The sequence below is a fragment of the Phalacrocorax carbo genome, chromosome 28 (assembly GCF_963921805.1).
Source record: "Phalacrocorax carbo chromosome 28, bPhaCar2.1, whole genome shotgun sequence".
Classification (NCBI taxonomy): domain Eukaryota; kingdom Metazoa; phylum Chordata; class Aves; order Suliformes; family Phalacrocoracidae; genus Phalacrocorax; species Phalacrocorax carbo.
Window position 1 is genome coordinate 3472342 of NC_087540.1, and position 23921 is coordinate 3496262.

General features: G+C 57.1%; 1 protein-coding gene across 2 annotated transcripts in view; it reads left to right on the forward strand.

Annotated features, from left to right (window-relative positions):
- Positions 1 to 1316: 1316 nt before the first annotated feature.
- Positions 1317 to 23921, forward strand: part of SNX27 (sorting nexin 27) — a 33381-nt gene continuing 10776 nt past the window's right edge. The window contains exons 1-7 of one of the 2 annotated variants that reach the window (XM_064475336.1): positions 1317 to 1631; positions 14142 to 14373; positions 17357 to 17549; positions 18849 to 18913; positions 19737 to 19841; positions 20938 to 21016; positions 23033 to 23196. In XM_064475336.1, coding sequence (XP_064331406.1) covers positions 1348 to 1631; positions 14142 to 14373; positions 17357 to 17549; positions 18849 to 18913; positions 19737 to 19841; positions 20938 to 21016; positions 23033 to 23196 — 1122 coding nt within the window. In that variant the 5' untranslated portion in view covers positions 1317 to 1347. The remainder of the gene's footprint in view (positions 1632 to 14141; positions 14374 to 17356; positions 17550 to 18848; positions 18914 to 19736; positions 19842 to 20937; positions 21017 to 23032; positions 23197 to 23921) is intronic. The other variant, XM_064475337.1, reaches the window with a different exon arrangement.

Consider the following 23921-nt stretch of genomic DNA (forward strand, 5'->3'; position numbering starts at 1 on the left):
TGTGCACGTTTTCTTTATTTATTTTTTTCTTGCTGATGCGTCAAACCCTGTCAGGCATCCTGCTCCCCTTCCTGCGCTGCTCGGGAGCCAGCCAGTGCTGTGTCCAGCGCTGTCAGCCCTGACTCCTGCAGGCGTGAGCACCGTGGGCTCAGCTGGCTGCTTCTGGGTTGGAATTAACCATCCCCTCTGGCTGCCCCTTCCAGGCAGCCTGGCCCCAGCACCTGGGGGGAAGGTGGACAGGCTCGGGGTGAGATGTGGTTCAGCATCATCCCAATGCTGAACCAGAGCTCCTCCGCTTCTGCTGACCCCATAGCGCATCTCTGAGGGCTTCAGAGAGCAGCCTTGGAGCAGCCCCTGCCGTCATGAGGTGCGAGCTGGGCTCTGGGCTGTCTCGGGGCCGGACCCTGTGGTATTTCGTAGAATCATTACGGTTGGAAAAGACCTGAGATCATCAGGTCCACCTGCTACCCCAATGCCCCCCTGTCTCCTAAACCATGCCCTGAAGTGCCATGGCTACATGGTGTTTGAACCCCCCCAGGGACGGTGACCCCCCCCACCTCTCGGGGCAGCCTGTGCCAGGGCCTGACCGCTCTGGCAGGGAAGGCATTTCCCTCACACCCAACCTAAACCTCCCCTGACGCAGCCTGAGGCCGTTCCCTCTCGTCCTGTCCCTGGTGACCTGGGAGCAGAGACCGACCCCCCCCTCACTCCAGCCCCTCTCAGGCAGCTGCAGAGAGCGAGAAGGGCTCCCCTCAGCCCCCCCTTCTCCAGGCTAAACCCCCCCAGCCCCCTCAGCCGCCCCCCAGCACACTTGTGCTCCAGACCCTGCCCCAGCCCCGCTGCCCGTCTCTGGAGGCGCGGCAGCACGTTTCGGTGCCTCCCGGGCCCTCCCGCTCCGCGCAGCAGCCCGTGCCCCCGCCTGCGTGGCGGCCGGGCCCCGGGCGGTGAGGGAAGGCGCCGCGGGGCCCGCTGGGGGTGCATCTCCTCGGGGACGGGGGTGTCCCCTCCCCTGCCCTGCCCTGCGGCCCCCCCACCCCCCCACCCCGTGGTGAGGCCTCTCCGCCACCGTCACGCCTTATGACGTCACAGCGGTGACGTCACGGCACGCTCCCCATCCCGTTGCCATGGCGACGGCGGAGGAGCGGCACTACAACTCCCAGAAGGCCTCGCTCCCGCCGCGCCGGACTACATTTCCCAGCGCCCTCCGCGGGCGCGGGGGGATGGGTGGGGCGGGAACTACATTTCCCGTCGTCCCCCGGGGGGAAAGGCGTGGCGGCGGGCGGTGCCTTACGGTGGCCGGCGTGGCGGCGGTCGCGTGACGAGCCGGCCCGGGCGCTGCTCGCCAAGATGGCGGACGAGGAGGGCGAAGGGCTGCCGCGCTCGGCGGCGGCTCCGCAGCGGAACGGCGGCGGCGAGGGGGCCCCGGCGGGGCCGGGCGGCCCCCGCGTCGTCCGCATCGTCAAGTCGGAGTCCGGTTACGGCTTCAACGTACGCGGTCAAGTGAGCGAGGGCGGCCAGCTACGGAGCATCAACGGCGAGCTCTACGCCCCGCTGCAGCATGTCAGCGCCGTGCTGGGCGGCGGGGCGGCCGACCGCGCCGGGGTGCGCAAGGGGGACCGCATCCTGGAGGTGTGAGTACGGGGGGGGCCGCCGCCCCCGCCCCGCCGCCGCGCCGCCGCCCCCTCCGCTGCGGGAGGGCCGAGCCTCGGGGGGGCTTCGTCTTGAGGGGGGGGGATTTGGGGGAGTCCTGAGGGGGCTGAGGCTCTTTGGGGGTGTACTGAGCGGGCTGAGCCTGCCTGAGGGAGTGGGGCGTCCTGGGGGGATGCTGAGGCTCTTGGGGGAGCCCGGAGGGGGCTGAGCATGGCTGGGGCTTGGAGGGGGTCTTTTGGGAGGTTGTAATGGGGGGCGAGGCAGCTCCCTCTCACTGGGGATGTGGGGGGTTGGGGGGCGTGGCTGGACCTCACTGGAGGCTTGGGGGGCTGGTTTGTTCTCCTGTCACCAGGGGTTTTGGGGGGGACCCCTACGGGGGGGTGCCCTGGGGGATGTTCCTATGAGGAGCTGTGTTTGTCTGCCCAAATGCTTTGGGGGCCCCTGATGAGGGGGTCTGGTCTGGTCTTCTCTCCCTGGGGACTTTGGGGAGCTCTTACTGGGGGGGGCTGGGCCAGGTTCCTCTCCCTGGGACCCCTTAGGGGGTCTGGCCTTGCCTCACTGGGGGTCTTGGGGACCCCTTATGGGGGGGCTGGGCCAGCCTCGCATCCCTGGGGACCCCTTTATACAGAGAGGGGTGTAGACAGGCTTCATCTTCTCCTTGAGGGTTTTAGGGTACCTGTTTTAACAGGGAGTTGTGGGCCAGCATCTTCCTCCCCGAAGGATTTGGGGGACCCCTTTGGGGGTGGAGGGACACAGCCTCCATCTCCTTGAAGGCGAGGCACTCGTTTTTTAGGGTGTTCTTTAGGGGATCCCTTTCTTTGTGGGGTGTGCGGAGGGATTGAGCGTTGCAGCCTTAGGAAAGAGCCCCTCTGGGGGCGGGAGCCCCTCCCTTGGAGGGTGAACGTGGGGTCCCCTTCACCAGCTCATTCCTGGGGAGATTCTGTCCCCACCTTTGTTTCTGGGGGCATCCCTTGGATCGCAGAGCAGGAAGGGCTCGCAGGCAGCAGAGAGCTGTAGGAGCCACGTCCACGGATCTGCCTCCCCGCAGGGACCCCGGCTGGGAAGGGGCTGGTGGAAGGGGGTGGCTGTGGTGGGGAATTTGCTGAGCTCCTGGAGAAGAGCTGTTCCCGGGAGGGATCGCTGGTAAGGAGGGGAAGTAGGTTAGGAGATGCGAAAGGAAGGAAGGGGGAGCTCACCCTGAGAAAGTGCGGAGGGGAGAGCAGGGGGAAGGGCCCGTGGCTGGCAGAAGCTGGTACTGGGCTGGGTGAGCTCACGGGCGCCTTCGCGGAGAGCCGGCGTGGGCTGGGACGAGGCGTGTGAGGGTGCAGACACTCCTCCGGTGAGCGGGACCCTTGGTCTTCAACGTGGAGACCCTCCTGGGGGGGGGCAGGGGGATGCTTGCGCAGGGAGGAGATCTGGCATGGCAGGATTGCCGCCGCAGGAATGGCTGGGCGAGGAGGGGGACCAAAAACCCCGCTTTGGGACGAGACGGGGTGCCCTCTGGAGCTGGTGGCCTGCCTTCCCCCCTGCCCCAGCCGTGTGGCTTTGCAGAAGGCAGCAGAGATGGAAATGCACGCTCAGGGATGGGACTGGCTGCTTGGTTTTTCTTCCTCTTGGTCCCTGGGACCTCGGGTTGTCCAGGGCTGTGCGGTAGCTGTTTCTTGACAGCAGGAATTGTAATGTGAGCCTGAAAACATCTTTCCATGGGAATGCTTCAGCTGTGTTGAAAGTGATCTTCCCCCCCCTCCCCCAAAAAAAACCCTTAAACTTTGAGCCCATGTTTGTGGACTGCTATCAGCTAAACCTCTTTGAGGGCTTTCTGTAGCCTCAGCCTGCCGAGGTGTATTTTCCTTAACGCGTTCCCCTTCGTCTTGTGGTTCTCGGGGTTGGTTCTGCCCGTGCTGAGCTGCGCGGTACCTCCTGATCCTTACGTATTTGTACTTCATGCTGAGTTGGTTAAGTTCAATTACTTATTAATTACAGGGATTTCATAGCAGCAGGAATGCTTTGCTGCCAGTCTTTGCAGGCTGCAGTGTGTGAAGGACAACAGCATGTGTTTGGGCCCAGCAGCGAAGAGCTGTTCTGACTAGCCCGTGGCTAGAGAGCTGGCCGTGCCCTGCAGAAAGCTCGCTGTTGGGATTTAGCTCTCTCCCGTGTGACCCAAATACTTTATGCTTTGGTTTTTCCGTGCGGAAGGACGGTTCGGGGGGTGAATTCTGCACCTGGAGGATCTACTTGAGAGAACAGCATTTATTGACCAAGGGGAAATATTTTGTATGCGTTGCAAGGTGACAAGCAGAAACTCTCCCTTGTGCCCGCTGTGGGGAAACACTTAAAATGCCATGTTTGAAACCAGAGGTGGGTTTTGAGGCTGGCGCTGGAATCGGGGTTTGGTCCCCGGCATCTCGTCCGGCGCGAGATGAGGAGCCGACCTTTAGTCTGTCGCCAAACCGCACAGCGGTGCTTGGAAGAATTAAGACCTGCTGATAACGATGGTTAATGAGCGGGGCACGAGGGGCGTTTGCCCGAGGCGCGCTGGACCGCTGGCTTTCCCCTCCGTGGGGCAGGGAGCAACTGCGGCTGGGAGGATGGGGGATTTCCACTTGCTTTATCTGCCATTTCTCATCTCCCGGGAGAAGCTGCTTTTAATTTGCCCATGTATCTTCTTGCAGCACTGCCAGGTTGGCTCTCGCCCTTTTCCAGTATTGTCCATTGCTTTTGTTAACCTGGCTGCATAAATCAGCCCCAAAAATATCGCACGGTACCAGCCGTGTTTTGGCGGTGTGAAGACCCCGTGTCTTTGCACGCTCTGCCAAGAGGACGCTAATTCTCCCTGGGTCTATTAAAATCCGACTCCTGCAAGTAAATCTTAGCACGGTTGTAAGTTGGAGTAGAAAACAATAAAACAAGACTCCAAAAATAGCTCTGATTTCCCTTCCTTTCCACAGCAGCACCCTCCACACAATGGTGGGGGTGGGGTTCCCCGGGAGGCACGGGGGCCCATCCGCCGCCGGCGCAGCGATGCCGGTGCCCGGTTCGTCTGCCCGCGGGACCCGCGGCGGGTGCGGCGGTCACCGGGGCGGGGTAAGGGCCTGGCGCGTCGGTCGGGATCGCCGGCTCCTCGGCGTCTTTACGGATCTCGTGCCACGTCTGAGTGCCGAAAGCACGTGCAGGTTAGGTGTTTTATGAACAGGCTGTTTACTTCCGAGCGGGGCTTTGTTTCCCCCTCCTGCAACGCTGGGCAAACCGGCCTGGGAGAGAGGTTTTGGTTTGGAGCAAGAGCCTGAAAGACAAGATTCTTCCATGGCGTGGCCTTGATGGAATTACTGTGGCGGTTGCTGCAGAGTAACAGGGTGTTGAGCACGTGGTAACTCATCTGTGGGGTCTGTCGCCCCACGTCCCTTCCCCAGCCTGCTCTGGACGTGCACGGTGCTGGAAGACCCGGAGACCTCCCGCCCCTGCGCGGCTGAGGGCTCCGGCCACAGCGACAGGAGTGTGGTTTTCCTCTGCGAGGTGGAGTGCGACCTGCTTCCCAGTCCTCCTCCAAAGGCAAAGGATGTCTCGGGTGTTGTCCGAAGGGTTTAGAGTCCTGTGCCCGCTACAAAGTCCTTCCTTGCCATCCTTCACTGCCTCACGCTCCCGTATCTAGCACCTGGCTCAGACCTCTTGTTTCGAAGGCTGGTTTTGCAACATAGCTATGGCGTGCTCTCTAATCTTCTTAGCTGGTTGTGCGCTTGTGGGTGTTGAGGGCATTGGAGACAGACAATGAAAGCTAATTTAGTTCTTGATTATCACCCTGAATGACAATCATAACTAATCTTGACAGAGAAGAAAATCTCACTAGCGTTTGGTCTGTTTGCAGGGAAGCTCGCTCAAAAATAATCAAACAGATAAAGAAGGGATTTGTTCGCAGTATTATTGAACTGTGTGTGGTGGAAACCTGCTCCGATCTAGGTGCGATTGCAAGGGTAGGGGGATACCGTACCCCGCCAGACCGGAGAAGTGGTCTCTGTCCCTCATTCCTGCATCCGAAAAGCATCTGAAACGGTCACAGCACCGGCTGCTTTGAGGGAAGGTGTCGTATCCCTCGATACGGGTCTTGATGGAATAACCCCCACTGGAGACAGCTTCTTCCCAACCCTCCCCTGGGGAGTGACTTGGGCCTGCTGTGCGGGGTAAGAGGCATTCCCCTCCGGAGATTAAACTCGTTGTCTCCTCTTGGTCTAAAGTCTTGATTTTGTGCGTCGACTTGGGACAGATAAAGCTCGTTCTGCTTTGGAAAAGTCCGGAACGGTCTGTAAAAAGGAGGCAGCAGCTGCATGCCCTGCTTATGCGCAGCATTTTGCTGCTCACACGAGGGGCGCCTTGCCAGAAAACCCCCTTCCCAAGCGGTCAGCAGGTTTTGCCTTGGCCCAAAGTCTTCAAGGGTGTCTCTTTCCTTGCCCTCAGACAGTTTAGGAAGTGGATTGGGTCGGCGTTGGAAGCTCTATCTTGCGCGCCTGGATGGTGGGAAGGTGGAAGATGTGCGGGGATGCACAGCCCCCTCGCTGCTTCAGAGGTGGGTGGTGGTTCTGCTGCGGTCGCGGCAGTAGGAACTCGGGAAACATGTTGAGTTTGGCGTGCAGCCTGGCGAGCCTAAAACTGCTCTGATCACCAGCTGATAGATGTCTTTCCTCCCCCCACCTCTTAAACACACAGTCTTCCCGGTAGCGCTCCTGAATTCACCCCAGCCTTTCCAGGCTGTGTCCCTCGCTTTCCTGCACGTATTTTCGGGGCGTTTTACCATGGGTCAGCATCTCTCCACAAGGGCTGCTGAAGCGCAGGGGTGGATCCGCCCGGCTAAGGCTGTAGATTAGAACTGGGAATAATTCAGGTCTCCTGATTGCGCCTTCAGCCCGTGCTCGGTGTGCTCAATAAGGCTGGCGTTGGCTGTTCGAGTGAAGAACTGCAAATGTATCTTTTCTTTCTTGAGAGATAACAGCGGTGGGTAAATGAAGAACCCTCGTGTGCTGGGTTTTCCATTAAGTGTACAATTAGATAAAGGCAAGAGCCTTTTTATCTACCCTGGTTTAACACTTCTGCGGTATATTTAAACGGAACTCTATATGTGCCTAGGAATGGGCACGGTGATGAACCTGGAGAAGTTTAAACGCGTCTCTGCCGCCTGCGCTCTCTGCTCCCGCTTTGTGCGGCTCAGGATAACGAAGCGAATGGGTGAGTCCCCGTCGGCTCCGTGGAAGCAGCTGCTTCCACTCCTGATAGGGATGAGCTGCTGGGAACAGGCTGGACGTTGGTGCCCGGCGCCTTGCGGTGGCATTTTTTGTACCCATCCCTTCCCTTCCTCGCTCACCAGTCTGAGCACCGAGGAAGCAGCAACGGACGAAATATAAGGCGGGGGAGAGTTTCCTTTCGCTGGGATTCAAACCTGTGCTTGCAGAATGCAAGCTGCAGGCTGAAGCGTCATTGAGAGGCCTCGTGAACAGCCGTACTCCAGGCTGCTGTTGGACTGGGATGCTGTTTGGAAGAGCTGGAGCCTGCCGGGCTCTCCACTGACGTCTCTGGGGGAGCGTCTCATGACAGTGGTTTTCAGCGTGTAGTCTGCAGCTCCCTGGGGGGCTCATTGATGTTGCTCGGAGCTCTGCGAAAGAGCGCGGTGGGAAACCAAAGCCGCTGTCACAGGCTTGAGCTTGGTCGTCGGTAGCTTGAACTGAGCCGGGGGAGGTTCTGGGTCTACAAAAGGAACAGATAAAAATCATTGCTTTGATGTTGGTCAGAAAGGTTACGCTTAAAAGTCCAGCTCTGTCCTAGCACCAGGGCTTGTGGTTTAGCAGCCCTGGTTGTCTCAGGGTGGTTTTGCTGATGGTTCAGGGAAGGAAGACCCAAAGAAGCCTTGACCGAGATCCTGTCTCCTATTGCTGCTGTAGAAGCTGATTGCAGTTAACTGCTCCTGAGTTTCCAGGGCAGAATTGATACAGATTTGGTTTCTGAAGTGTCCAAAGTGGTGTTCCTTTTTCAGCAAGACTGAAAGCTCAGTACTTCTTTGCTTTTCAGTAATACTTCGCTTTTAACCTTCTGAAATGTGAACATTCTTTGTCTTCTTTCAGGGAGTTTCAGAAGTGTTAATTTGCAGGGAATCCTTGCTCTCGCGATTGGAGCGGCTGAATGGCGCTTTGCCAGAGCGATGCGTGTAAATATGCACAGGGACGTTAAAACTTCCTTAAAACGTTGTAAGAGGCTTCTGTGAAAATGGTAAATAGCCCAACCTTCTTCTGGTCTCTCCCACATCAGAGAAATAGGAAAGGTCACTGGAATTGCACTTGTTAGTGTCTTCCTGGGGTTGTTTTTTTTTTTAATCTGTTTGGAATAATATTGGACAGGGTCTGGATTGCTTAGCTGTAAAAGCCGAAGGCTGGCATCCCTTCTTTTGGGTGATTAGACATGGGGAAATACTGCTTCAGCCTCAGCTGAACAGCCCTGGCGTGGTTCCGTTTGAGGAAGGCTTGTGCTGACGGCCGTCTGGCTTTGGGGACTGAGCGGTTCGGCGCTGGAGCCAGGGAAAAGCGCTGCCTGTCGGGGAAACCGTTTAGCTTGAATGGTCTCGGGTGTATCGTGCAGCTGAGAAACTTAACGCTCCTCTGGGAGAAGCTGCAAGGAGCTGGGTGTGCTGAAGCTGCTGCGGATCGGTCCGGCGAATACGGGGCTCTCCGAGGAGCGGTGAGGGGAGCCGGCAGCGTCGCAGCGCTTTGCAAACGCGCCCCTTGAAGCGTTGTCGGTGGCGTCGTCTGGAGCTGTTTGTGTTTGGCTTTAGCTGGATTCAGGAAGGGACAGGGATGAAGACGATGAAGCGCCTGTTTCCACAGCTGCTATGGCAAGCCTGGAGAAGCTGTCCCGCGCCGCTGTGTCCAGTAAGCTCATTAGCTGTTCATCTTTATTTCCAGAACCCCTCCCAAGGAGGCCGCTGATCCCTGCGGTGACTGCCCTTGTCGCTGGATCTCATCTTCAGCACTCTTCTTCCTTCATCAGCCCTTCTCAGAGCAGGGTAATCTGTCACCGCTGCTGTTGTCTCAGCACCGCGATTTTAATCTCTCCCACAGCTGAATATCGGTGAGAACCGGTGTGTTACAGGAGAAGCAGGGGCACAGGGAGCTTCTTGGGTTACCTTTTGAATTTTACGGGCTTGACATACAGCCCTGGACAGGGCTGGAGCCAGATGTGTTTTGAGCCAAGCGTCAGGAGCTGGAAGATGCAAAGCGCCGGCTGGGGGCGATGGGGACTTGGCAGACCGTCCCCGTTACGAGGCAGGTGACGCGTGAAGTTGTGGTGCGACTGGCTGCCGCTGCCGGTCTCACTCCTGAGGCCTCATCTACGCGGCCAGGCTCTCGCCAGCCTGGTTGTGTCGCGCCGGGCTGGGAGAGGGGTGCGATGCCAGGCGGGTGCAGCTCTGCTCGTTTTACACGGGTTTTGCTGGTCTTGCCTTGGCTGCAGAGCTGGGCTCTGACTTGTGCTTTGCTGTGGTGGCCCTGTGATGGCATGGGATGGCTGAAGGTGCTTATCTGCTAAAAAACAAAGCCCTAAAGATGGCTTGAGCAGTTCCTGGGGTGTTTCTTTTTGGATGGTTTGTCGGCTTGGTCAGTACTTTTCCTGAACAAAGCACAAACGCAGGCCGTGGTCTTAATCTCCAGGAAGCTTATTGCAGACTTTCTTGTGGTAAAATTTCCTTGTCATCTCTTGACAGACAGACAGTTGGGAAATTTTAAGAAGTCTTTGCGGAAAATGAGTCATTTGGTGAACAAATGGGAGAAGTGAAATGTTCTTCTCTGTGTCTCGGGGATCTTGCTCGTTAGCGTTGGCACGATGGGGAATTTTGCTGTGTCAAACGCATGCTTCGTCCTCAGGGTCTCCCGGTGTTTGCCGGCTGTTCCCGTTCTTGCCAAGAACACTTGCCGATAGGTGTCTCTGGGTTCAAACGTGGCTGGTGAGTGGGGCGTTGTCTGCGCCGTGCTGGCAGAGCGAGCAGGTTTGGGGCAGCGAGTGGGGTGCTTCAGCAGCTCGTCCTCCTTCCAGCCAGGGGACCGTGCCAGCCCGCAGCTGCTGCTCACCATCTTTGGCCCAGTGCTTTGGAAACTCAGTCTCAAAGAAGCTTTTCAGTTCATTATGGTGAACAAACACCGGTCTGCTCTGCCCCCCAGCATGTATTTTTTGCAGCGGGATCTTGACGAACCACAGGCTGAAGATCTTTCGTTAAGCATAACCTGCCGTAATTCCTGGAGCTTGGCTTCCCCCGTGGCACCAGGCAAGCCCCGACGGGCGAGTGCCGAGGCTGGCGCGCCTGATCCGGCCCCACACGTGCCAGGGTTTCTGCCCTCGCGGTGGTGTCAGCGGGCGGCAAAGCGTGCCGCTGCCTCGGGTCACAGTCCGGAGCCTCAGCCCAGGCCTGTCTCGGCAGGCGTCTTTGCCGGCGTGCTGGACCGTGCGCTGCGGCACGGGCGTGCGTTCCCTTTGCTGCGGGGAGACGATTGACGACAGAAACGTGGTAATGAGTGCTTTGGGGTTACGTTGTCTTCAGCTCAGCCAACGTGGGCCCTTAGTCATGGTGAGTATTGAGCTAGACCGACCTTAACCAGCACCAGGAGAACCGCTTCTTCCCAGCGCCCTGGGGGAGCGCGAGCACGCTTGGGAGCCCCGTTGCAGCCCTGTTTAGGTGGGGATGCCCCTGCCAGAGGGACAGCGTGCCAAGGCTCCGCGTTGCCCCATCCAACAGCGTGCTGAACAGCCCCAGCATCGCTTCTGCCCACCGACTTCAGGGCTTTTCCTGCCGTAGCCTTCCTGCGAGGCAGCTCGCGTCCCCGGCGAGGCGAAGGGGAAGCCGGGCACTGAGGGAGGGAGACCTGCCCACCATCCTGCAGCGGGAGGTGACAGAACGCCGTGCTCCTGGTGTAACCGCATCCACGTTTGGTGGTGGGCAGCTGAGAGAAGTGATTTGTCGGAGGAAGTTGCTCTTTGAGTGCTGCTGAACTCTGGCAGGCCTGGCCGGGGGTTGCGTGTGCCTGGCCGTGGCCTCCACCCGCGGCGCTTTGCTCCGCCACGAGCAGAGTTCTCTTCTATTTCCCATCCCTTGCAGAAGAGAGCCTCGTGCCGTCTGCGGTACGTCCTTTGTGGAGGGAAGGATTCGTGGGATCTGGTCGTCATCCGCCACTCTTGTATCTGGACGTGCTTTCTGTAAGGCCTGGAGGGACCCGGCCCTGCGGTCGGCTCAGCAGCCCTCTCTGGGACTGTGCGCATCCCCTGGAAGGGCAAAGGTAATGCCTGGGTCTTTTTTCCGCCTCCAAATGGAGGCAGAAGCTTGAGGAACAAAGTACCTGAGTGTCCCGGTGTCTTGGGAAAACGCGTTCAGCTCTCGGACCCCGCGGGTCCGTGGCCACCCAAGCAGCGCGTCGCTCAGCTGTGCTCCTCTCGCCTCGCCCGCTGCTCCTGGTTTGCCTGGGTCGTATCAATTACTGTTCCCTTTCCTCGTCGGTTCGTCGATGATGATTCCAGCCTGAGTTGCTATGGTGACTTTATTGCAAAGGTGCGAGTCCTCCGGCCCCGCGTGCCTGCGGTACCGACGGCTCCTTCCCACCGCCTGGCACAGCACAGGGGCGAGCAGGGCCGCTGGTAAAGCCGCGTCTGATCTTAGGAAGAGGCCTGCTGGGAGCGATGGAGAGCCGGCAGTGGGTGTTATCGCGTTTTTGTGAATGAAATGATGCATTGCAGTCTCATTGTCTGGAGTCCCAGGTCCTGTCCTCACCCCTCCCAGGGTTTGGTGTTGGCTGGGGGGGAAAACGGGTGGCAGCAGAAGTCACCAGGGGCTGAGAAGGGTGTGGGAGAGGAAGAGGAGGCGGCCGGCAGTGTGTTTGTGCTCTGTCTGCTGGCAGAAGGGAAAGCACAGTGCCTGAGGTCTTTGCTGATGGGAAGTTGAGCTGAGGACCTAGTCCCAGCCTAGCTGGGGCTGAGTAACTGAAAAGCAGCCTTGACTTTTGTGGCTAAGCAGCAAGTCCTGCAGCCTGGGTCATCCCAAAGCCCCTGCTGCTGGCTGGAGGGGCTCTGCCTATCGCTGGCTGGAGATGGGCTCGTGGTCGAGCTTGGGACAGTGACAGAACTCGCCCACCCTTCATCCTTTTCTCTTCAGGGCAGGACTGGGAGGTGTGGAGGAGAGCCATTACGGCCGGCCAGCCCTCCTGGTGTGGGCGAACGGCAGCCTCCGCACGACGAGTCTCTGGCCTTTCATCCCATCCACCAAAAATCGTACTTGGGCAGCGGCGCTGTAGGACGTTGCGGAGGGGGTTTAATTCTAGGCGAGTGGAGGTGACCTGGGATAAGCGAGCAGGGTCAGGTGCAAAGCGAATGTCTCTTTAATGTGATGGTGTTGGTGTCTAATAGCTCGACTTGGTAACGAGGGCTGCTCCCTGCGACCGAAGTGGCTGCTTTAGAGGCCACGCTCCTGCCCTGTGGAAAAGCTGGCCGGTGAGGAGGGGATTTTCCCTCTCCCTGAACTTAACGGCCTCGTTGCTGTAAGAGCTGTGTCCGGCTCCTCGAGCGCTCTTACCCCACGGAGCCCAGGGGCTGTGTCCGAGGGTTGTGCCGCTGTCCCTTCCCTGGAACAATATGGGAGCTCTAAGGGGGCCGATAACTGCAGGCGGCACCCGAGCGGGGGAAGCTTTCTCGTCCAGCTCCTGGCGCAGTGCGAGCGCTGCCTCTGGCTCACAGGCTCCGCTTGGGGCTTTTTAAAACTTGGTTTGGAGCCTGGAGGCTCTCACTCAGATTTGTAAGTTGAGATCAGATCTTTCTAGGGCAATTCTTCTGAGTAAAAGTCTGATAAAAAATGATCGATGTGAAGTGGTAAGAGCTGTTCTCTTCCATTTGAGAGCTGGGGATTGAAGGCTAAATCCTACACTTGATTTAAGGCAAGCCGGGATGGTTCTGTGACCGGCACTACATCTTCGGCAGTGAGATGATGACAGTCTGTTCCCAGGTTCTGGGAGGAGCAGCTGATTGCCGGAGGGAGTATTTGAGAGCCCTTTCTCTCCCTGCGCGGTCAGGATTCGTGGCTGGGGAAGTGCAGGCTGCTTTCCTCTTGCACTCCCCTGAAGCGTCAGGTAAAGGCCGTAGCCAGCAGCGCGGAGTGACGGTGGCGCCGGGTTTTCTGCTGGAGAAATCCCTAGGCGCGAGCAAAGGCAAACTGGGCTGTGGCACGGTTGGGAATCTCCTTGGCTGGTTTGTTCCAGGCTCGTCCCAGACGGCTGCTCGGGAAGCAGAGGTGAAAGGGACCTGTCGTCCGCGGTGCTCCGCGGGCTCGCGGCCAGGCTGAGTGCAGGGGTGCCGTGGGTGAAGCTCTGCCTCTTCTTGTTTACACAGGGAATGTTTCGGATACCAAACTCTTCACAGAGACGCTTGTGATGACAGCAAGTTTATGGAGGCTCGCTACTAAATTTAGCTCTTGTTAGGAGGAACAACAGGCTTATCCTTTTCCAGATTTGGAAGAGAACCTAACAGCTCTCTTTGCTTTGAAATCAAGTCATAGGTCTAGCATCCTTCCAGGCTGGCCAAGGTACGGTCCGTACCTTCCAGGCAAAGCAAGACCCAAGCGATGGTTCACTGAGCTCGCCGGGAGAGCAGGAGTGTCAGGAATGCTTTAGAGGTGGCTTGGGTATGTCTTGGGTCTTCAGAGCTTTCGGGGGGCTCCTAGAGGGCTTGTGGTGTAATTGTGAGGAGCTCTTGTGATCCGGTTGGAGCCATTTAGGAAGCAGAAACACGATACTCACCGTAGCAGTGTTCCCGGGCTGTGTGGGGCAAGGCAGAGCAGTTTGCCTAGAAGTAACCAAAGCCATCGTCATCTCCTTTGTGTTGCACCGAAGCAGGTGTGCTCGTGGGTGCGGTGTCTTGGACGGGAGCACTGGCTTCTGAAATGACGTACCTCTGAGTCTTGCTGCCTGCTTTCTCGTTCTTCTTTGCCTGGAAGCTTCAGCTCAGGTTTAGGGAAGCTCAGGTTTTGGAGCTGTAGAGGATCAGGAGGTGGGCTTTGCCCTAGCAGAGCAGTACGTGTTAGGCGTTCGGTGTTTTCTTCCCCAGTTCTGCGGTCTCCTTGCATTTGCCTTTAGCTGACGGGAAAAGGCTGGCTTTCCAGGTCGAACGTGCCATGTCGTACCGCTGAGAAATGGCAAAAACCGCAGAACTTGTTTTAAACGTTCGAGGAGGTCCATGAGCCTTGAAGAAGTTTCAGTTGGGTGTGAAGTCATTAAACAACTCGGTAACTAATAACACGAGGGACCATCAATAGGAGAGATGGGTGAAGTTTAGACCAGGGTGAAGGTGGAGCAGCCAGAGCAGTTGAGTCTGGAGGGGTTTTCAGGGGAAGCAGATAGTGACGGGGCTCTGGGCCGGCCCTGGCGTGCTTCGGAGGCTCAGCAGGCACCTCCGCCTTGCTCACGGCTTTTCTGCTTTCTCTTTCGCAGGAATGGGGTGAATGTCGAAGGAGCGACTCACAAGCAAGTGGTGGACCTGATTCGCGCAGGAGAGAAGGAGCTAATCCTGACGGTGCTGTCCGTGCCTCCCCACGAGGCAGATAATCTCGATCCGAGCGATGACTCTTTGGGGCAGTCGTTCTACGACTACACAGAAAAACAAGCTGTGCCCATCTCCATCCCCACGTACAAGCACGTGGAGCAAAACGGCGAGAAGTTTGTGGTTAGTATCAGCTTGGAAGGTGTTTTCTGGAGATAGGACGCGTCCGCCCGCCGAGCTGGCGTGCTCCTTGCTGTTCGTGACGATTGGTGGCAACGCTCGCTGTTTGTCTTCAGGATGGAGGCACCTTAATTTATTATCGACTGGTTTTGACACTGCCTTATTTAGGCTTGCCCGTCTTCCCTCTTGCAGTGCTTGGTTATTCTTTTGCAGCTTCCCTGTGTGCTGGGAAGCTTTTTTATTAATGTAGCCGGAATAGCTTGATCTCTTGTGAAGATTAAGTAGGAAGTTATTATTTTGTTCGTATAAGCTTTCATATTTATATCTACTGTTTTACACCAAGCGTTAAGGACATCTGCGACAGATGTAAAAGCAAAGGGAGCAGATGTCCTGAAGCATAGCTTCCCAATGACAGAATTTCTTTTCCCTTTAGGGAATGTTGGGGGAAATAGCTGTGAAAAGTATTTTTCCTTTGGGTTCCCTGCCTCTTCTGTTGCATTTTTGGGGAGGCTGGCGGTCATTTTCCTAGGTAATGTGATCTGTCGTCGAAGTACCTGACGCGGGTGCGTCCTCCGAGGCTGATGCTGGCTGTGGCTGGTAAGGCAGCGTTTGGAGAAGGACCCAAAACGGGTCAAAGGCGCTCGCCTGCAGAACTGTTTCTTCGTGCAACGTTTGGGGTGCCTTTAACCTCCTCAGTCGGCCTGGCCTCGCGCAGCTCTTCTGCTTCCTTACCTGGCCGTGTGGTGGTCCCAGACGCTCGGCTTGCAAGCTGTCCCACTCACCCCGTCCTCCAGCCCGCTGCGTCTCGCGGCTGGCCGCTGCTGAGTCGCAGTCTGCGACTGGTGGAGACAGAAGCCTGCCACAAGGGCGATATTCTTCCCCCTGCAAATAGCTGCTTATTGTTAGGAGCACAGTCCTACCCATGTGCAGGCCACGTTTTTCTTCTCCTCTGTGCGCTGTCGTCGTTTCTCCAGAGCCAGGGAACTGCGCGGCCATCGCTGGGGGCAGGCGGTGAGGTGCAGGGACTTGGGATGAGACGGCGAGTGTGGCTGCCTTGACTCGTGGCTGGAAGGTTTGTGCCGTACGCTGGCTGCCTTCACCCTCCCAGGCTGGGAGGGAGGTTTGGCTGGAGCAGTCGCCCTCGGGACACGGCTGCCTTGCGGTGTGCGGTGCTGGGAGGCAGATGACAAACCGGCTCGTCGCTTTTTCCTCTCCCAGCTGAGGATGGAGGTGTTTTCCCAAGGAAGACACAAGCCAGCGTCAGGATTGCAGAAACAGCGTGCGTGTGAGAGAGGAAGGGTGGAGAGGGTTCAGCAGCGCTCGGCTCGCCAGGGGAGTCGGGCTCCTGTGCAAAGCGTGTCGCTTCAGCGTGTCACCCTGGCACGCGCGTCTCTGAAGGGGACAGATGGGGTCCTTGTGGATCTGCAGCCTCACGGGGAGCGCCCCGCTGTCCCCACACCCTGGCGAGGTGCTGTCGGATCAGGTGTGCCATACGGGGCAGGAGAAGGGTCCTAGAAACCCGAGGTTTTTAAAGAAGTGCAGTGCAGGGGCGTCAAAGGGAGCCCCTTCACTGGACTGACAATAGCTGCTGCTGCTCTGGTGTAACCCCATCCTGGCACCTTCCTTCCAGCATCACCGTGGGAGGTTGAACGCATGCTTCTTTTTAAGGAAAAAGCTGTGGCTTTTTGGAGCGGTTTCCCCTTGTGAAGGCTGCCGGGCAGGTATCTGGAGGGCAGACGCGGAGGGGGAGCGAGCTGGGACCGCTCCGAGCCCTCACCTCGGGAGCAGGTTGGGGTTTTGAGTCTGCTGAACGCTGCTGAAGCTGCCCACGGTGCATCTTCGGCACGTGCCTCTTGCTGGGCTCCCCCTCTGTGCTCTGCCAGCCCTTTGGCTTTGGGAGGACGGTGGAGGGCCATGCTCCTGTCCTCAAGAGGAAAGGTGGTGGTTGCAAACACTTCCCTTGTGCAACATGAAAACGCGTGAACCCGCTGCATCCTTTTCCTCGTGTGAAGCTAATTAAGGTAACGCTGCTGTTTGGGACCTCCTTATCGCTGAGGGCGTATTAGCAATGCCGAGATAAGAGCTTGTTTAACTTGCCTGCGAGACTGAGCAGATTGGCTTTAAAAATGGAGGCGGCTGGTTAATGAACAGGAAGGGAATTCCCTGAAGAGCATCGCAGTGCTGAGAAACGTCCTGCGACAGTAACTCTGCTCTGGGTTTCCCCTCTTTGGCACCAGCGTCCCACTTCCTTAACAGTGTCCAGGATGAAACTGGAAGGCTGCATGTGTAGCGAAGAAAGCAGTTAGTGTGGGGTGCTCCTAAAAGATACATAATGCTGCTTCTCCCCTGGGATCTGCCCCATGGTTGGTGCCTGACTGCTGCCAGGGGCTGTGTCCAGACACAAACCAAGCCTCCTGCTCGGTTTGGGACCTCTCTGTGTCTCGGGGAAAGTAGCCAAGCCGCTGAATCCAAAGCTCTGGGGCTTTGGCTGCAACGTGAGGCTCAATCCTGCAGCACACTGGAAGTTCTGCGGTACCTTCGAGCGCATCTGGAAGGCGGTGAGGCTCTCGTTGCTGGAAACAACTGATGCAGTCAGCACGGTATCGCTGTGGCGTCTGCCTGGTGGTGGCTTGGTGCGCCTCAGGGACTCTCCTTGTGCAGCGGATGATCCAGGGGAGCGCCGTGGCGGCTGCCTCAGGCCCCGGGGCCTTTCGGGAGGGGTTTGGGTGGGTTTCTTCTCCTCTCAGAAAGGCACCTTGAACTCGCGCTGATCCTGCTCTTGCCGGGTAGAGGTAGTAGTTGGGACGCTGCCCAGCTCCAGGGATCGGCAGTGGCATATTTCACTATTCATACCAGTTTTTCATTCTAGCTCAAACCCTCCTAATTTAGCCTTGCACTACCTGTGGGTCCGGCAAGGCTGAGCTGTGCCAGTTTGGATTTGGAAAACATTTCTCACCCCAGTGAGTCTCGTCTCTTCTCCCTGCAGGTCTACAACGTTTACATGGCGGGCCGCCAGCTCTGCTCGAAGCGGTACCGGGAGTTTGCCATCCTGCACCAGAACCTGAAACGGGAATTTGCCAACTTCACTTTTCCGCGTCTCCCGGGGAAGTGGCCGTTCTCTTTGTCGGAGCAGCAGCTGGACGCCCGGCGGCGAGGGCTGGAGGAGTACCTGGAGAAAGGTACTGAGCTGGGAGGAGAGCCCAGGCAGCCCTTCGCTGCCTTCCTCGCCAGTGGGGAAACAATTCCGCAGGGTACATCCTTCCACGGGTGGCCCAGAACTTCACGGGTATTTGTTTACCGATGGGGGAAAGAAGGTCGTTTGTAGCTGGATTGGTTTTATGGCTGAACTGGCGAGAGGGAGCTCAGACGTGCCACGGCTTAATGATGTGTGTGTTACCAGCTTGCAGCGCACTTCCAACAACAAAATTACAGTTAGTTTTTTAACACGTAACGAGCTTTTATTTATAGTGTCATGTTGCTCACGAGTAGTCTTGGAGATGAGGAAGAGGAGGGAAGCTTTGGAGCGGGGAGTAAGTTGTGTTCGAGGCCATTGTCATCAGGGGAGCTCAGATCAGTCAGAGCTTGCTTGTGGCTGAAGGCTTTGGTCCTTTTTAATCAGAATTGTAATGCCTGCAGCAGGACTTTCCTTTAGGTTGAGTTCAGCTGATGGGAAAGTGGCTGCAAGCCCTTGTCTCTGTATCGGAGTGCCTGGCCAAAAGACCTGACCCCACATTTTGCAGTGACAAGGTTGTAGATGGGATCTGGGGGGCAATGACCCCTTGTTCCTGTGATGCTGTGTTATTTTCTTAGTTGCCTGTAGGCAGCTCAGTTAATTTGTGTGAGTTAACAGCCTCTTCTCTTACCCAGCACCTGCGAGTGAAGCCCCTTCTTCCCATAAGATGAATGTGGGTTGGGTTTTCCCCACCCCATGGATATCTCAGCCCTGCCTTGCCCAGCTCATCCATCTTCACCCTCGGTTACCAGCTGGCTGGAGCAAGGGGCGGGCTGGTTGCATCTTAGAGGCAACACGATACAGTTCGGGTCCAAATTATTTGCTGAACTTGGCCTAAATTCCCAAATAGTTTCAGTCCCGCTGGAATAACTTGGTTTTCTTAGAGGCAAAAGTACTATTTGTGAAATTCTTGCCAGCTTTTAAGTATAGTCTAAACCTCCTGTTGCCTTGTGCCTGGGGCCTGGATTTCACCCGTGGGGAATATCTCAGTGAATTACTCAACAGCTCTTGTCGCCTGCTATTGTAAGGGGTTCAGGCTGGATCAGTCTTTGTGCCAGGACACCTGATACAGCCTGGAAAGCACTTGCTTTGAGAAGGTTTTTCCAGGCTGGAGATCCCACCCTTGTCTCACGCCACCCACAGAACAGACAGCCGTTGTTTCCATGTCACTTTTGGGCCAGTCCCAGGAGGGAAGGGCTCCCCCTCTCCCCGGGCACCCCGCTAACCCGCGCTCTCTGTCCTGCAGTGTGTTCGATACGTGTCATTGGGGAGAGCGACATCATGCAGGAGTTCCTGTCGGAGTCGGACGAGGTGGGCACGTAGGCGACGGCGCTGAAGCTCTGCCGTGACCTTCCTTGTTACAGAGGCCGTAAATGCTTGGTAAAACTGGATCAGAGAGCAAAGCTGTTCCCTGCCAAAGCCTCAGCTGGTTGAAGAGAAGACCATGGCAAAAAGTCAAGGCTGCGGTTTGCTGTCGTTGCACATAGGAAACCTTTTCTCCGTAGCAGCAGCGCAGCTTCGCTGCTGCTCTCGGGGGTGCGCACAGAGCAGAACCAGCCGCGAGGCCTCGCTGCGTACCCTGGCTCTCTGGCAAGGGGAGTCCCAGCAAAAAAGCCACGTTTGCTGCCATTGCTGCTGGTTTCTGTGCTGCTGGCAGCCCAGGTAGCTTCGCCTAGGTGAGCTGTCCGTATTCGGCAGCCTTTGGCCGCAAAGGCAGCAGGCACTGCACAGTGCTGCCTGACCTGTGCCTCCCGAGGCTCGAGTTGCGGGCAGCAGCAGTGAGTTGCTCTTTGCCCTTCAACTGCTGCTCTTGTTCCAGCTGTTCAATAGTCCCTGAAGTCGCCGTGTCCCAGAGCTTTCTCTCGCTCTTCGCTGGCAAACCCATGAATGGAAAATCCTACCCCGTTGTGGTCTGAAGGGTTTGCTCAGCTTCCTGTCTCGGAGCAGAGCGCGCATCTTCCTTCTTTCAGAATTTTTCTGGTGCAAACTGGGATGGGATTCTTGAAGCTTGCAGAGCAGCTGGCTGTTAGAAGTAACTATTTAATTAGCCAGCACGAGGCAATAAATAATCAGTAGAGCTCGGGGCGCAGTTTGTGTGATGCTGATTTCTGTCTTCTCTTCCTCCCTCCTTCAGAATTACAACGGCGTCTCAGATGTGGAGCTCCGGGTAGCACTACCAGATATAACAACGGTGACAGTCAGAGTCAAAAAGAACAGCACTACAGACCAGGTGTACCAGGTAAGCTGCTACTTTTTTCGCCTCAGCTGGACGATTAACACGATTCGGACGTTAACCAAGACCCCACGGGTGCCCACTTGCTCCTCTTGAGCGCGGGTGGGCATCAGCGTCGCTGCTTTGCTGCAGCAGAGAGGACAGGGCCGCTAGGGACCTCTGACCTTACACCGTGCTGAAGCGGCGTTTTGCCTGGCAGGCTTGGCTGTGAGGACAGAGCCATCGCCGAATTAATTTTCACTGAGAATACCTGAAAGCCGGCGGACGGCTCTGAGCACTAGGCAGATTGTGTGTTACGGCTCGCGGCGGCTGCGGTGGAGGCGTTGGATCCGAGAGCTGGCCGCAGCCGGCGCGCGAGCCTCAACAGCAAGTTGAACGTGAAGGGCAGTGACCCGTGGGGGAATCCTCTGGCCAGACTGCGGGTTTGCGAGTGGCTGGAGGCCCCGGGCTTTAGGTGAAAAACTAAGGACAGCTGACCTCAGCACTGCTGGAGGAAAAGTGGAAGCTGTCGGTGGATTAGGGGGAGCGAGATGATGCGGGGGAGACCCTTGAAAGGGGAACTGAAAATGTTGCACTAAGCGAGGGAGCCCAGAGGGTTGCAAAAGTAGCGGGCTCTCGGGAGCTCCGGATCAGCCCGGCAGGGTCCTGCAGGTGGGATTCGCAGGCCGTCCGTGCGTTCGGGACGCAGCCTGTTGAGCTCCACGTCGCCTCCGCCGAGGTCTGCGAGCTTCGGCTGTGGTACTAGCGCGCAGGCCTGAAGCGCTGCTGGAGGAACCTCCTAGGGGAGGTGTGCATGCTCCTCCTATTAGGAACCGAAGCTGGGGGCATCAGCAGAAAAGATGGCCTAATCGTCCGCCGTGGTAGCGGTTAAAACGTGGCGCAGTTTACAGGAAGGTGAAAGCAGGAGAGCCTAAGCCTTTGCTGAAGAAAAACGTCTGGTTTTACTGGAAGAGTAAAACTCGGGTTTTTCGCGGTGACTAACAGCTCAGGCTGGGCACTCCTTGGGGATAACGCGTATGAAGCCAGCCTTGCCCCGGAAGGGGACGGGCAGCTGCTGGCTCCTGTCTTGCTCACCCCGATTTCCCGTTTGGTTGCTCTTTAGGCTGTGGCTGCGAAAGTCGGAATGGACAGTATTACCGCAAACTACTTCGCCTTGTTTGAAGTGATCAATCACTCCTTCGGTAAGTCTTTTAATCCCCTCGGCGCTGACGAGCAGCGGAGGAGAAAGCTCTGCAGTGCTGACAGAGCCTGGTGGCACGCTCATTTAGGTCTTATCTCTACTCGCAAAATCAGGAGCCCCCGGGAGGTATCGGGCAGGCACAGCAGGCTCTGATAATGAGGAGCCCTCAAAGTTTGATGGCTTTTTTGCTGCCGCTTGACTTTCCCTTTCCTAAGCAGTTCAAGGAGACGAGCTTTTTGTTAAACCGAGAGATGCATTTTACTTTAGTTCAAAGCTTAGCTTAGGAAAAGTGGGCAGCGTCCCTGCGACGCAGCCGTCTCTGCAGAGGGGGGCACCAGCAGTGGCTTGGGCGGATTTTTTTCCTTTTCCCTTGCTGGGGAGGGCAGTGGATCGAGGGCACACTCGGTCTGTACGCACGTAGGTGGGGGTCGATGGCCAGGTCCTGGAGGGGATGTGCTGCAGGCTGCATTGTAGCTTCTCATCTCTCCTTCCGTGGTTAAATCTGATGGTATTTGAGGCTTGACTGTGGGATTCTGGGCAATCGTTTTAGCACTTAAGTAATTGCCATCCTTGCAGCTTAGCGCATGCTGGGGTCTCCTGGCTGCCGTTCAGATCCCTGGCTGCAGCAGCCTCTGATTTTTGCCCAGCTTCACGTTGGGCTCGCTGAAGCTGTAGAGAGGCCAAAATGTCGTGGTCACACCACAAAATGGGTGTAGTGGTTGGTTTGTGTTTTATTTTTACCCTCTGCTGGGTTTTAAGCCAAGTGTATTTCTCGTTCCCAGCTGGGTACGTCATTTCTGGATTGCCGTCTCTATGTGCCTCAAACTCATCCTCTTGTTACAGCAAAACTGAGCCTTGCAGGAAGAGATTTCTAGGGCTGTTCCTCGTGCTCACAAGATTCTGGCTGAACGGCCAGGGCGATTTTTAGCTACTTAAAGCCCTTCTAAAATGACTCATCTCATGGAACAGGCGAGGTCTGTGTTCAGATGCTGCCTCTGGGGCAGCGAAGACCACCGGTCTCCTGTAAAACTTGGCGTCACGGACCTGCCCCTGCGCCCGGGTTTGTGGCCCTTTCTGCGGGTCACGGGGTGCTGCGAGGTTGCCGAGGCAGGGCTGTGCGGGGAGCCTCGAGCGGGCGCGCCTGCTCTTGGGAGATGGGACGCTGGCACGGCCTCGTGCGGGAAGCTTTTACAGTGCCAGACTCTAACCGGAGCTATTAATTCCTCATTCCTGTGAGTGCCGCACTCCTCAAACCGGGCGGGAGAGTAAAAAAACTCCAGTTAACCTTTATGGCTTGTGCTTTCTGGGCACTCGCTGTGAACATCCACCTTTTTTCCTGTCTGGATACCCTCCATGTCATTTCTCTGGGAACCCTAAGCTCCATCTGCAGTAAGACAGTGGCCGTATGACAGTGACCTGATGAAGGAGACGTGCTGGCACTCGCCGTTTTTGCCCATCGCAGCTGGGTAAAGCAGGTTGGAACAGAGTAAGCGTCTCGCCAGGGGCTGGCTGGTGGCCCAGCTGCTCCAGCTTGCCTGAGCGATGCAGCAGGTCTTGTCTGGGCTCTGGTGGCAGCCTTGCAGGACAGGGGGGGACCTCTCCAGTCCCCCCACGCTGTGGGGACAGTGTATAGGTCTGGGGCGCTGTGATCCTAAGGCTCGGGCAGGGTGGACCTCCCTTGCGCAGCAGGGGCTGAAGTCAGGCCGTTGTGCTGATGCCCGAGAGCCGCGCTGAGCTCTCCGACGGCCGAGGGGGGTTCGGCCTCACGCCAGTTACTGCCTGCGCACTGGAGGACCAGCGTGGTCCGACGCTACGGAAGCAGGTATTGAAAAGAGCTGGATTTGGTCAGGAGGAGGAGACAGGGCCTTGGAGCAGAGCTGGGGTCCCGATCCCGGCTGGCTCAGCTGAAGGGCATCGCCGATGTTGGTTTGCACAGCAGCCAGGCTGCGGTCACAGATGATGCCGCTGATGCCGTGTGGGGCCGTGCGCTTACCTCGACATCTTGTGCTTTTTCCAGTGCGCAAACTGGCGCCCAATGAATTCCCCCACAAACTCTACGTGCAGAACTACACCTCGGCGGTGCCGGGAACGTGCCTGACCATCCGAAAATGGCTTTTCACTACAGAGGAGGAGGTTCTTCTCAATGACAACGACCTGGCAGTCACCTACTTCTTCCATCAGGTAGGTGCCCCAGAGCTGTAGTTTTTTTACTGGAGGTAAGGCACCACAGGCGCCCGGCTCCCAGAGCTGCTGCAGACACCACTGTCCTTTGGCATAGTTGCAACAGAGTGTGAAACTGAGGGCCAGTCCCGCTTGGGTAACTTCAGGAGTAGAAGCCTGTGGTTGGGTGAATTGGCAGTGCTGTGGTGAACCTGTGGCCAAGTTGCAGTCAGACGGGGAGGCAGGACTTCTGCTGCTCTCACTGCGGGGAAGTCGCCTTCCCAGAGCGAGCTAAAACGGTCCTGGGAGGGTCCTGACTCCGTGGGTCAGATGTGTTTTCCACAATTCCGTGTGCTGTCAGTGAAGATGCCTGTCACCAGCTGGGGAACAGACTCCTCCCTGTTCACCCAAAGGAAAGGGGGTGTTTCTGCCTGTGACTTCGCTTTATGCAGATTCTCTGGGGTGAAATGAGTCTGAGAAGAGCCAAGTTCTCCCGTGGCCTGTATAAAGCCACTCTAGGATGACCAGCTCAGAGGCAGTTCACTGCAAAGTTCAGGAAGATGAATCCTCTGTCTCCACCACCAAAAATGCTGTCCCAGAACTCCCTGAACTGGGCCTGTACCAGCCTCTGGTACAAATTGAAATAAAAATAGTAGTTGTCAAATTCTTTGATCTCCTAGACTGGCTCTTTACTGGCTGGCGGTTTTACAAGCGCTTTGTGACAGGGGCAGGAGTCCTTGCTGGAG